Raw genomic sequence first — 14,031 nt, forward strand, 5'->3', positions numbered from 1 at the left:
ACTAAAAGGAGTGTATTGTCAATATTTCCCCTTCGAAAAAAAAAACAAAGTGCCCACAAATTACCACATAGGTGGTAATCCATTAAGTACTGAAGAAGTAATTAGGGACCTGGGGACCCAAGTTGATAGCACTATCATTTGACAAACCACATGGCCAAAGTGGTTAGAAAACATTTTATATAGCCCACCTAATCATGAAGGGATTCACATCTAGATCAGGGAAGTCATCGTGCCTCTTTACTCATCCCTCATCAGGTCCATAATTACAATGCCCTTTGGGATGTACCTTACCAGACACCTGCAGCAACTGGAAAGACCCCAAAAGTACCTCACCAAGAGGATCAAAGGGCTCAAACAGATGCCATATGCTGCCCGGTTAAAGAAACTCCAGCTCTACTCAGTGGCATACTGCCTGCTCAGAGGAGATCTGTGCCTGACGTATTAAGCCATGTCCAACCCGGAATTAATGAACATGCTGCACCTCAGAAAATCCAAATCCCATCGAGCTACGCGCTCGAGAGACTTGAACCTCAGCACTGAAATAAATAGGACATGCTGGAGGGATAGATTCATAACCCAGAGGCTCCATTCACTCTGGAATAAAATCCCAGTCCAGGTAAGGCAGAGTCCCTCATTGACTCTCTTCAAGAGGAATCTTGATGAGTGGATGGGAGATCATAGGTTTACCCCGGGTATCACCTCTGTGTCACTGTTAGACAGAGGCACAGTATACTAACCTCAAAAAAGGGCATAGCAAAATTAATTTAAAATGGGTGGCGAAAGCCAAACACACTCTGGCTAGGCTTATAAATGCCCTAGGGCAGATAGCCTAGTATGAACCTATGAATCTATGAACCTATAACTACAGCTTTCTTATAGCTACATTATACCTCTTCTTACCTGGCAGACCTGTTAACACCTTCTGACTTTTTCTACACATATTCACAAAATCCTAAGTGAAATTATGCATACAGCTTACTACCACTCCTGGGATTCAAACCGTGCCTGTTTGTGCAGAAAATACAACAAGAGTTTTTGTGTTTTATCAGAAGAAGCTATTGAGAAACTTCTATCTCTTCCTTGATTGTTTTCTGTCTAATTCTCTCTTGGTTGTACAATCTGACCCTATAATGACGCCATTCTTATACGTACATTCCTATACATACCTTTTGATATAGCACAGCGTGGAAAACTGTAGTTAACACAACATTACTATTCAGATATCAGATCTTGGTGCATGAAACATTTCATATCAGTTAATCTCATGTCTTACAGAGGCACTAACTTTGTCAGATGAGACTTGATTGTTTAATCCTTTCAGAACTATAGTTGCTGTGCATAACCTGTACACATTTCAATTCATACAACACCAAAGTAAACACAACCAGTCCAGGGTTTTGAATTTTATTGACAGGCAGTTACAGTTTTATTTATATATAACCTATATGAGACTATTACTGTAATATTGTCTGATTTATTCAGTATATACCGTACCCATTTTTAACACTGCAAGGTGACATTCTACTCCTTTTTATTTATTTGGTATGAATATTACAAGCTTGATTGTTACTCACCAGCCTCACGACACAGCCTTAGCAGCCTGCTTGCATGGGATTCCTGGTTCATAGCCCTCTCAGCTGGAACTGTAAAGAAGACAGAGAAACATTTATGCATACCTATTCATCACATACACAGGCTGGACTTTGATAAACAGTTATTGATATTAATACCTACACACACCTGGGACATTCCTCTGCCATGCATCTTGGACCCACTGGTCCAAGAGCTCCCTCTTCCTCTGCTTCAAGTCAGCAAAGTGGTGCCGGAGCTGCTCACCAGTCTGATGGATGCCAGTGGCACTGGTAAGATTGTGGGTGAGTCTTTCCCAGGCCTCTGCTTTGTAGTGGAAGCATGGTACTGGTCCTGCAGCAGTCTCATATTATGTGTTTTTACAAGGAGTCCTACCATGATCCTGGACTTGTGTATGCCCTAGTGCTGCGACAGAAAGCACACACCCTCTCCAACACCCACCATAGTGCCTACAGTGGGGAGCTACAACCTGTTATGAGCTGCATTCCCACCTGAGAGGTTTAAATACATCTGATTTCCCACCCTTTGCTGTGATTGGACGGTTTTAAATATGCTAAGCTAAGCTAAGCTAAGTGCCGGGCAAACCTGCTTAGCTGGTATAAGCATTGCTTAGGGGGGTAGATGCTAAGCACTGCTTACCAGTGCACAAATCTGCTTAGCTACGCTAATTATTGCTTAGAATTTACATTTAAGCAATGCTTATACTGGTTAAGCATAGCTGAGCACAACATAGCATTGTTCAGCTTTCCTTTTACAGACTAGCAGCATTGTGGGGTTGATTCCTCATAAATTACATATTATGATATGTATGTCTACCTTCCATAACATCCCCCTATGTGCTTTCATTACAATACATTCTTTTTTGGCTATGCTGTATGGGACACTTGTGTTTCTATGGGGGTTTCACATCTGTACTACACTGACACCTCACATTTGGACCTGCTACACTACCCTGGTTAACAAATATGTATATTATTCACTATGTACTGATAACTAAATAAATTTATCATGCTTTTTTAACAGCTAAAAATTAATAGACTGAACGGGGACTCGAACTGCAAATGCCTGCTTGCTAAGCAAAAGCTGTAATCACTATGTTATTTCACTTTATACTGCTTTGGCTATATATTTGTATTTAGCTCATTGGGACATGTAAGCTAGTCTGAGCATAGCTGTGCAACGTGCACTTCCACTCAGCTACACTTAAACTTTATTGCGGACAGAAAAAAAATACATATATGTTTTATTTTTATTTAGTGTAGGGATTTGCACATTGCTTTCTGCAACATTATCTGTGTATTGCTCTTATAAACTTAGAAAGTTGATAGAATAAATAGATTTTGCATTAGCTTAATGTTTTGGTCGCGTGGAGTCAGGGAGGTACACATTTTAGGAGGAACACACCAAAATATATGTCAACTATCTGTACACATTTCAAAAATAGTTGTGAGGTAAGCTCCATGGACATACCTCTCAATTGTACAGATTTTCGCAGAATGCCCAGATTTTTGCTAAAATAATGACATACATTTGTTTTTAAGACTCCACATCCTTCTGAAAATTCATGCTAATGCAAAACCTATTATTCTATCAACTTTCTAAGTTTGTAGAACAATATTTAAAATCTGTCCCTATGTGTCCCCTCATCATTTTAGGCTTTGTTCACATTTTTTTCTCTAAGATATTGAGAGGCATATCCATGGACACTAACAGGTGCCCATGGACACTTTTGCTGCTTTGCCGTATGACAACTCTGGAGTGCAGGGGGCATGTATATTGTAAGAGTACTGCTCTCGGACATGCTCCCTGTGCTTGTACACAGACCCCTGTCCATGTAGGGATACAGCAGCATGCCTTCATGCATATGCAAGGTGTGCTGCTGTTCTATATGGACAAGGGATGTTCCGTGTAAGAATAACTCTATTCTTACATGGAGCGTTGCTGAATCCTGGGGAATATATATGTGTGTGTTTGCAAATGTGCATGTGTGACTGCTTTCACACACACACACGTGTGTGTGTGTGTGTGTGTGTGTGTGTGTGTGTGTGTGTGTGTGTGTGTGTGTGCAGTCATAAGTGGGAAGACTTAGCTTTCTGTTCAGAAAGGATATTTGTGATGTAGCCCTATTTACTGCAGTCAAATAATTAGCCCATTGTTGCTCAGAAAAAAAAGAACGCTAGTTAAATAATGATAAATACTAAACATAAATTCCTTCCTAAAGGGTAGTTAGAGTCAGTGGCTTAAAACAAATCTACAAACTACAGGACAAATTGTTAAGCAGCATAACTTAATACAACAAAACAAAAACTAATATTTCTGCATGCTTACTACAAAATGATGTTTATTGTCTGTGGAACACAAGCATAACAAATATTTAATGATTATTAGAAATTTTAGCCTAGACTAAAACTCATTTTCTAGAAGTGTCATTTTATTAAAAATTGAATGTTATATAGCCTTTTTATTTACTTATTTATTTATTTGCCTACTTATTTTTAGCCCCAGTTTGAAAACATATACGATAGCAAAATTTACAATAATTCAATTGATCAAGTTTGAAGAAAAAGAAATCAGTTATACAGTATGTTTAACAAAATTTATGTAAGTTAAAAAAAGGTTCAGACTTTGAATACAACTGGAGATATAGCACATCAGTATCATGGTAAGGTGATTAAATTTTTCAAAGAATAAAAGTAGGATATTCATTTTGCCATATTCACAATGAATACGTCAGATAATAGTAAATTAAAAAATATACTAACACATAAGTGCAGTCAGCAACTAAAATAAGTCAGTAAACTACATAAACAAGTATGCCACTTCATTAGTATTCATATTTAATGACTGTAGAAGGAGTAGTTATGGGAAAAGGCAGGCCACTGCTGGCAGGTAACAAATTCAATTAGTCTACATGTGCAGACTGACTTGGTTCAGTAATACAGGAAGCAATTAAAATGAATGCCTGCCAACAACAGTAGATGAAACTAAGCTAAAACAAATGAATTAAAAAATGACAGAGCCAGATGTAATCTTCATCAATGAAGAATAAAATCCATTAATACAAGACAGCATGCAAGTATTCTTCTCTGTTTATAAATATAACAACTAAGCTGAATTACATATGTCTTCTTAAAACAGATTCAAACTGTATACTAAAGAATTACTGAAGTTCAGAAATTCAATAAACATTATAAAAGATAGAACATATCTACTACACAACAAATATATGAAGTTTAATGAAATTATGTGTATAAATAGTGAGATACTAAGTATGACAATTTGCATTTCTCGCAATATGAAGCATTGCCAAATGCTGGCCACTCAAACACAAGTTGTACGTCAGCAAATAAGAAGAAACAAAACAATCCTGGCATCAGAATTAATGTTTAGTAACAGCATGATAAAAGATGTGTACTTAAACTAGCTCTCCGCATGTAAAAAGGAAGACAAAGTATGACTTAACAACTTAGACATCATGTTTCAGAGGTTTTGCCTCATGCTTTTTTTCTTTTACCTGTGATGATGTAAAACTCTACCCAGGACCCATCTATATAATGAAACATTCTACAATTGTACTTTTTGAATAAGGATTAAAAAAACTACGCAAACTGACATGTTTGTCTGGGATATTGATACCATGACTGACAACTCCCGCTCATTTCAGTATAGTGTAGATTTGGTATTTAGGAAATCCTTCTATCTAGCACAACTGATTTCTAGTGGCATGTTACCCAGGTCTAAAGAAGTGATCATGCTACTATGCTCATTGCTAATCAGGCTAATTATGAAATACAAGGCCCCCTTGCTATGTACCTATTCAGATGCATCATTCAGTTGTTTTTTTAACAAGAAAGATTATTAGTCTAAAGTCCTTCATACACCAGGATATACTTGATGCCCTGTCCCTGCACCTAGTTTGTTACAGACTCTTACATGATGATCTTTGTCTTACATTATTGACAGACCCTACCCTTTTTGAGCTCCTGACTCTCCTCAAGGCAAATAGTTCCACCAATACTAAAACTAAAGGGATACATTTCTACCACCATATATAAAACATGCATAAGGAATAAGTATATTACCCAATGTCTATCCCATCTCCAGAACACATTTCCCTTGCATGTAAAAATAGAGCAATGTCCTTGCATTCTTCAAGATTAACGTAGATGATTGGGTGGACATCCATAAATTCATTCAAGTCCAGACTGGCTTTGCCACGGAAGAAAAAGAAGGTAGTAGGTACATGAAGAGGGCAGGTGCTGGTAAAGCATATATGCTCAAATGACTTATCTTGTAATTTGTATAATTATATGATCCTATGACAGCATGATGAACAAAATGTGAACACTTTAGTTCCTTTGTTGGTCTCAAAAGCATAACATTACAAAACCAAAGGATAAAAATAATGAAATTGTACATTGAGGAAGACATGCCTTTGATCATTTTACTGATGAAACACTGTGGTCTCTCAAGCTAGGTCATGTGCTTAGACAGCTACATACTAAAGAAGCCATCATATTCTATTCTGGGCATGATGGAGGAGGAGGAGAAGTAGAGAGGGATGATAACATCCTTATATCTGGAAGAAATACCCCTGCCAGGGGTAATCTGATTGGTGTAGCAAGGTAAAATGATTTCTTATCAGTAGTGGATACATGATAATCAAAAAATAATATGTTGTCAGTGAAAGTGCTCAGGTTCCTAATGTCTGAGCCAATTTTCAAAGGAGTGTCAGTTATGTGGTAGCTGCTCATTTTTGACTAAGTACACAATGCTGCATTTCTTGCCATTTATTTTTAGGTTGTGGACCAGGCTTATCTTAGTGGTGTGTGTTATTCTCTACTGAAGAATTTGGAAGTCAGCTTGGGAGTTAATGACAGCTCCAAGTTTGCAGTCATCAGTAAATCTGGTCAGCCATAGGCCCTTGATGTCACTCATGACATCTGAAAAGTAAATACCAAACAAGAGTGCTCCTAGAAATAATCCCTGGGAGTGGGGGGTCACGCTAGTTACTATTGTTTTTGAAGAAAGCCTCCCACACTAATAAACTGGGCTCTGTCATGGGAGTTTACATTTAGTTTGATTAGCTTTTCGATAAGGCCAGAATGTGCAATGATGTTAGAGGCCTTTGCCAGGTCCAGGTATGCAGTATGAGGGTCTATGTTTGTGCATCGAATAAGAATTATAGTGAACAGCTTATAATTGAATGTTAAACAGCGAAAGTTTAAAGTACCGAACATGCTTAACATCGAAAAATAATTCATCGAATGGCCATTGTTGGCCAACATCACAAACATAATCAACCAAGGTGGATGGTTCTGCACCCCACACCACCCTATGTGGGAGGTTGTGGTCCCCCATCCCCCCTTACTATATATACCAACTCCAAAATCACACTAGAATGGGGAATAGAGCAAATTTAAAAAAAAGTTTTCTTCCTTACCTTATGCATCACTGTACTTCCTGGTTGTTGGCCAGCTATAGCCATTCGATGAATTACTTTCTGATGATAAGCATGTTCAGTATTTTAAACTCTTGCTGTTTAATGTTCGATTATAAGCTGTTTGCTGTAATTCTTAGTTGATGAGCGAACATATAGATTTAATACAAAAAACAAAAAAAATTCAGAATTGCATGTGTAGATCTTAGAGCTGTATAATGACACATTTTGAATTTTTTTTTTTTTTTTGTATTATTATATTGTGAAGATGACGGGTAGCATTAGATGTAACAGGGGAGGGTTACTTTTTTGTTTGTAAAGAATGTAGAAGCACAATGAAAATTTGCTTTGACAGCACCTGGCTCCATGGCCCAGAAGGATGGGGCCTTGACTGCAACCCAGGGAACCTGGGTTCAGGCTCAACCCTAAAACTGAAGACATCAGGCAGTAAAGGAGGGGAGTGCAGGGGCATGGCCAGCTCATGTCTCACGAGAGGGGGCAGGGTGTGAATGTTCTGAGAGCACACAGTAAAGTATGATTTCCCTGGTACAGACTGGAGAAACCACTTCCCATGCTTTATGGAAGAGGTGAGGCTGCTTGCTGGCAATGTATCTTGCAGAACTGAGGGGCAACCAGTGTGAACAGACCATTGCATGTCTCCCTTCAGCTTCTTCACTACATACATGTACTAGGAGTTTGAGGTGTAATGAAAAAGCACTCAAACCATCTCTGATGGCCTTCTGAATGATTACCTCTCCTGATTGCTTTTCACCCTGGTGATGGAGAATGAGTGGGTCAATTAGCTGGGAGCAGCTGCTGATTGATTGCCAGAAGGGACAAAAAGTGAAACAATTATTGAAATTTGCTTTGACAGCTTAAAAAGGGATGGCTAATTGTTTTGCAACCAAAATTTGCGATCCCCCCAAGGATTAATTGTATATATCACCCTGGAGATAATTTTAAATTAAAGAAAAACTTTCAATCACCTGTTCATCTCAACTTTACTTCCATACTGGTTATCATTTTAAGAATCAGGAAATCTCAGCACCTTGCAAATATGTAGAACAAAGATATATGTTTGAAACCATTTGATCTCCCTTGTATATTAATAGATTGACAAATGCTTCAGAAAAAACTATATAAAGAACTACGCTGACATTTCAATGCATATAGATTTTTTTCAAATCAAACTGCTATTGAACATGTGAAACCAGCATTGCCATATAGATGTTATTCAGTACTTTTGTCTGTGATCTAAAACAATTTTGCAATTTTTATTTGCCAGTGAATTACAAAACTAGAATGCCATTACCATAGTCCATTTTAATAATGAAAAAACTGAATGATGTAAGCTGAAACTGTTGGCATCTGGTTTTTATGCTGCTGGGTAAATCACATGATTGCCAAGCATAAAACTATACTTTTCATTTTGTGTTTCTTATTTAACTTGCCTTGACCTGCAGTTGTTTTCATAAATATTTGCATTGACTCATTTTCGGAATGCAGTGTAGTTTTGAGGTTTTGAACAGTTAGCAACTCCTACAATCAGGAGAGGCTGGTGGTGTATTCTGTACAGAGAATCTGTGACACGTTGCACACAAAAAGCAAGTATTCACGTTTGTATCTCAATTCAAGTGCCGAAAGAAAAGGTATATGCAAATTTGAAATTTTGTGTGATAACTTAGCATGCATCATATGAAACAATGGTGTATGTGCTAGTAACTTATTTACTGTGGAGATTTAGCTGTGTAATATTAATATAAATGGAATATGAACTATAGAACTTGTAGTAGTAGTGGAGAAAAGATGTATGCTAGAGCTTTGTAACAGGCTCAGCTGTGAATCATATTTGCTTTTCCATCTGAATAAAGAATATTTCTTGGATTTGCAAATGTATTTGAGCTACATATGTTTTTTTCATACTAGTATAAACATATTACAACATTTGCATTCGATCATTCTTTTATTAATTTCAGATATATAATATACTGAAATCTTCTAAGAAGCTATCTTCTCATATACATCATAATCTCAATATTTATACACTTCTGGAGAAATGTTTCTGAAATGGTGGAATAAAGGAAATGTTTATATTTTTCAGTATTGCTTAAAACTGCTGTACTCTTGCCAAATGTTTGTATTTCTTACAAATCACTGCAAAAGCTAAGAGGTCATTCCTTAGGTGTCTCTAAACAGCTGGTAATTATTTATGTATGAATTCAAACCCATTTCTTATATTACTAATAATATATTAGAATATAACTCAGTAGGCTAATACTGTAAGCTGCTAATAAGTTCTATTATGTTGTTCTCTTTTTGATTCCCTCGGTTTGCTCTTGCAAAATCTAAGGTAAGTTTCTTATTACGACAGTGATCCTGAAAAGAGGTAGTTGTGCCAAATGGGCTTACACAGATAAAAAAATTAATTAAAAATGTTTAGTTTCTTTTTAACTGTGAAATACTTATATCGTGGTTTTAAACATTACTTTTTTAAAATAAATTTCAGGTAAATGTTTGGTGACCATCTTTAAGATTATTTGAAGCCCTGCAAGTATTTGCTGGGTATTTTTCCTGTTTACATTCCCTGCACTACCTTCCATAAGACATGCATCTGAGATCAGTTCTTCTAGTTTTTGGCAGCGCCCTTCTAATGGAGGTGTCTGATGGTAAGTATCATTCTTTTCTTTGCTGATACAGAACAAAGTGTTATCCTTCCTTGTCCTAGAACATAAATCATAGTATGTAATGGCAATTAAGGAACATTTGGTTCCCTTGATCTGTCCATATTGTTATGTGCATGATGTAAACACTAATTGTTGTTGTATACACTCTTATATTTTGCTATTGCTTTTGGTCCTACTCCTTATTCAGAAAGAATGTTCTAGTCATCTACCACCCACCCTTTTTGTGAAATAAAATTTCAATATGTTTCTCCTGAACTATCCTCCTTGCAATGTCAACCATATTATTTTGTTCTGATAAACGTGAAAGCTAATACCAATGCGGATGATGCATATTCCCTTGTTTTATGTAAATATCTCTATCATTTCCACTTTTTGTCCTCTTTTTTAAGACTGTATATACCAAACTCTTTCTTTTAAATGGCTTCTAGTACAAACTCTGTACCATCTTTTAAGCCTACTTCAGAAATGTATCTGCCATGTAAATGCCCTTCTGATGATAAAGTTTTAACAAAGCTTTCAAAATAAAAGTCTGATACACACTTTATTAAAGTGAAAAACCCTAGACCTACTATCACAATGAAAAAACTAAATTAAACTATTTCTTCTTTATAAGTGAGATAGTCTGTGGCATGTGAACCTCATAGTTGGTTTGTTCTCCATTATTTGGAGCATGCACTCCCCTGCAGTACATTGTCTTGATTTACATTTTCATGATTTTGTTATCTAGATGGTGTAATGATAAATGTTTCTCCTATTTTATTGTATTTCCTAATTTGGACATAGTTTAAGTATTGTTTGAATGCCTTACAGAATATTGTTGTAATTGCTATCCTGTGATTTACTGTTGTTCTGGGTATAAGATCACGTCTGCCTTTGCTGTAACGTAAATTCTTATAGACTACTTGTGTTTTCTTGCTTTCTTGTTTTATTTCATTGTCATTTAACTTATGAAGACAAATGTTTTTGCTGTGTTTAACTTATTTCCTAATATGGAAAAAGTTTCGTTGGCCTAGTCCTTGGGGGCCATTTTACAACATTGCTGTTACAGTTATCTTGTGAGAGAATTAATTTAGTATTGTTGTGGCCATATAATCAATGCTGGCTTTGCTATTCTAATTGACAACTTGTGTTTTTTGCTTTCTTATTTTATTTCATTGTCATTTAACTTATGAAAACAACTGTTTTTGCTGTGTTTAAAATATTTTCTAATTTAGAAAAAGTTTAGTTGGTCTAATGCTTGGGGCCCCATTTTAGAACATTGCTGTTAAAGTTATCTTGTGAGAGAATATAATTTAGTATTGCTCTGAGCATTTAATCAATTCTGGCTTTGCTATTCTGATTGGCTACTTGTGTCTTTTGTTTAATACATATATATATATATATATATATATATATATATATATATATATATATATATATATATATATTTATGCAAATCATTGCTTTCAGCAGTGCATTAGGCAGCTCCTCAGTAGTTCACTCTGTATTATAGCCAGTAGGGGCTTTTCTGAAATTCTTCTTCCAAGTGATTTAAGCCAGCTGGTTTTGATTTTTGGCCATTGGCTAGTATGCTCATTTAGCTTTTCAGTTTCTGTGTAGTTATAAGTTGTGCATGTTTGCAAAGTGAAGATATTTGTTGCTCTTAGCTGCACTCAGAACAGCAGTGCAGTGTTAACATTTTTCCTGTTATTAATGTTGCTGTTGTAACTGATGTGTTGTACTGTCATATTTATTGCTGTCAGTCTTGTCCTGCTAGTTACTCACACTCTTTGTAGGCTTGTTATTTATTACTGTCATTGCTACTACATTTTTTATTGTGACCTCTTGCACTTAAGATCCTTTGTACCTATTGAAAAATCTACTAACCATATAGTTAGTATACTTATCCTCCTATTAGTCCTAGACCCACCTGGCCAAATTGGAAGACCATCACATGTGTATCCTTCTGTTGCTCTTTATAGCACATGATGTATTTCAGCAGTGTAGGAACAAGCTAATGTTCACCACTAATAAACTACATCTTTCAACCTGTGAGAGGTGGTAGTATCAATACAACATGGAGGCCACCTTCTCACCAAAAAAAGACACTCTGTGTGCACCACATATTACCACCGACACTTCTGCACAAACATGCCAAACCAACATATGCTAAGTTTCCCAAAAATCACTTACAAAAGCTCCAAGAACTAGCAAGATAAACTCTTAGCAGAACACCGACACTCAGACACATCAGTCTGCAGACTGCAAACTGTGGATTGCTACTAAACCTACAAGATACAAATAGAAATGCCTTAGTCTTTGCTGATGTCATTGTTAGGGACACTGACATCATGCTTATGAGACAGGAAAAGAAAAAGGTTACAGTCAGCTGTTTCTCTGGTGCTAGGATTCATGATGTTACGAAGGCTCTTCAGTTCTTCACACCAGACAAATATACGAGTATGGCGTTCAGGTAGCTGAAATGAGTACGAATAACTATGGGTTGTTGACCTTGGGGGACATGCAGAGAGGTACAATTGTCCCTCACTATGTATATCTGAAATGCAGGTAAAACTCTGGTCCTGAGTTGAATCCAGACATCACCCAGAATGATGCCAAAAAATGTAATTGGCTTCAGTAATCAGCTAAGCACTTGGTGTTCTTCGGGGGGGGGAGGGGTATATGTGTCAGAATGAAATTGCTTTGCAAAGGATGGCCTACACCTTTCTGTCCATGCCTTTTGTTTATGGTCAAAGGCCCTTGCTTCTTCCATAATTCCTTTAAGCAGAGTTTAGCTACTGGGCATGCCAATCTAGCAGAAAAAATTTCAGAAAAAATTTAGTTCAGACTATATCAAGGCTGCTCTTCTCAGTGTCTTAATAACAAACTGATCTTGAGGAGCTCCTGCAACTTGAACACATCTATATCTGTATTGTAACTGAGACTTGGTTTCTTTCTAAAGACAAATTTCCACTCTTACATGGTGTTAATGATTAACATGGACTCATACCCAAGGGAAACTCAGAAAGGGTTCATATATCACCACCAGGCAAATTCCCCAAGACCCAAAACCATACTCATTAAACTCCATATTACCCTAATCAAGACACATTTTTTTCAGTTTATTTGCTGTATGATATCCTCCATGTCCCCAGGAAAAAGCATAAGTGAATCCTAAATGCATTTTTTAAAATTACTGTTATGATGGGTAATTTAAATTATCCATCAATAAATTAGAGCATCTATATCTCAAAAGTTGGGTATGACCAAAGATTTCTGAATTCCCTAGAACAAATAACAAACCAGCCGACTACAGTGGCAGACCTTTCTAGACTTTGTTCTTACCAGCATAGCACCCCCCCCACCTGAGTACCAGTCTTGTAGTGTATCCACCCCTGGGGAAATCAAACCACAAACATATGATCTTCTCTTTTAAAGTCTCAATCACCCTGGCAGTGAACAAATTATTATTTAAAGACTTCAAAAGAATGTGCTTACTCAAATTCTATGATGAGCTCTCAATCTTTACTTGTAACATCACCAATCACCATACAATCACAGCTGCTTTTTATTCAATGGACTTCTCCTGAAAATTGCATAGATCTGTCAGTCTGTATAAGAACTCACTGGAAAAGGTCACTTGGATTCTGCCACAGGCTACTGTGAGGGAAAAGGTAGTTTGTTTCTGCTTTCTTGTATTTTGTATTGCTTTCTTTGTGTATTGGAGTGTATTTTCTTTATATTGTGTTTTACTTGTATTCAGCTTTCAACTGCATATTTAAATTGGGAAAGAGAACCCAGCTATATCTCTTGTGAGTCACACAGAAATAGATTTTTTCCCACCCTCCAACCCTGATGCTTTTGTGGGGTTTTTTTGGGAGGGGGGGGTTGCCTACCCCTTATGTTAGTTTGACCACATATTTCCTTCTTTCTCTTCTTTCGTTGGCTATTGTAAGTAAGCACAAAATTATCATTTTATGAAATCATTCCTATTTATCTTTTTCAATGTATTGGCCATCCCACAGTATTCCATAGAGCCAGAAGACAAAGTGCCTACCCCCTCCAATCTATCTTGCTCTTTTAAAATCAGTGGCTCTTTTACAACTAACTGATTAATGTACATAGCAGGATCACTGGAGGCAAAGACGTCACATAAGAGCACTCCTTATGTCAGTCAGGTTGTCAGTAGTACACATGTTGCACCCATCACACACAGTTCAAAGGAGAAACAGACTCACATATGCTGAGGCTCACAAATATAACCTTCCTAAACCCAAAGACCTCCTAGACAAAGTACTCATAAGAAATATCCTCAGCAGCCCCCAATGCAATCTTTCA

The 14,031-nt window shown here is 36.8% G+C and overlaps 1 protein-coding gene across 1 annotated transcript in view; it reads left to right on the plus strand.

Annotated features, from left to right (window-relative positions):
- Positions 1–8,569: 8,569 nt before the first annotated feature.
- LOC122814858 (mucosal pentraxin-like) overlaps positions 8,570–14,031 on the plus strand; it is a 71,280-nt gene continuing 65,818 nt past the window's right edge. The window contains exons 1-2 of the mRNA XM_044087138.1: positions 8,570–8,679; positions 9,537–9,696. Coding sequence (XP_043943073.1) covers positions 9,636–9,696 — 61 coding nt within the window. The 5' untranslated portion in view covers positions 8,570–8,679; positions 9,537–9,635. The remainder of the gene's footprint in view (positions 8,680–9,536; positions 9,697–14,031) is intronic.

This window comes from Protopterus annectens, chromosome 11.part0 (genome assembly GCF_019279795.1).
Source record: "Protopterus annectens isolate FY-2018-M chromosome 11.part0, PAN1.0, whole genome shotgun sequence".
NCBI lineage: Eukaryota > Metazoa > Chordata > Ceratodontiformes > Protopteridae > Protopterus > Protopterus annectens.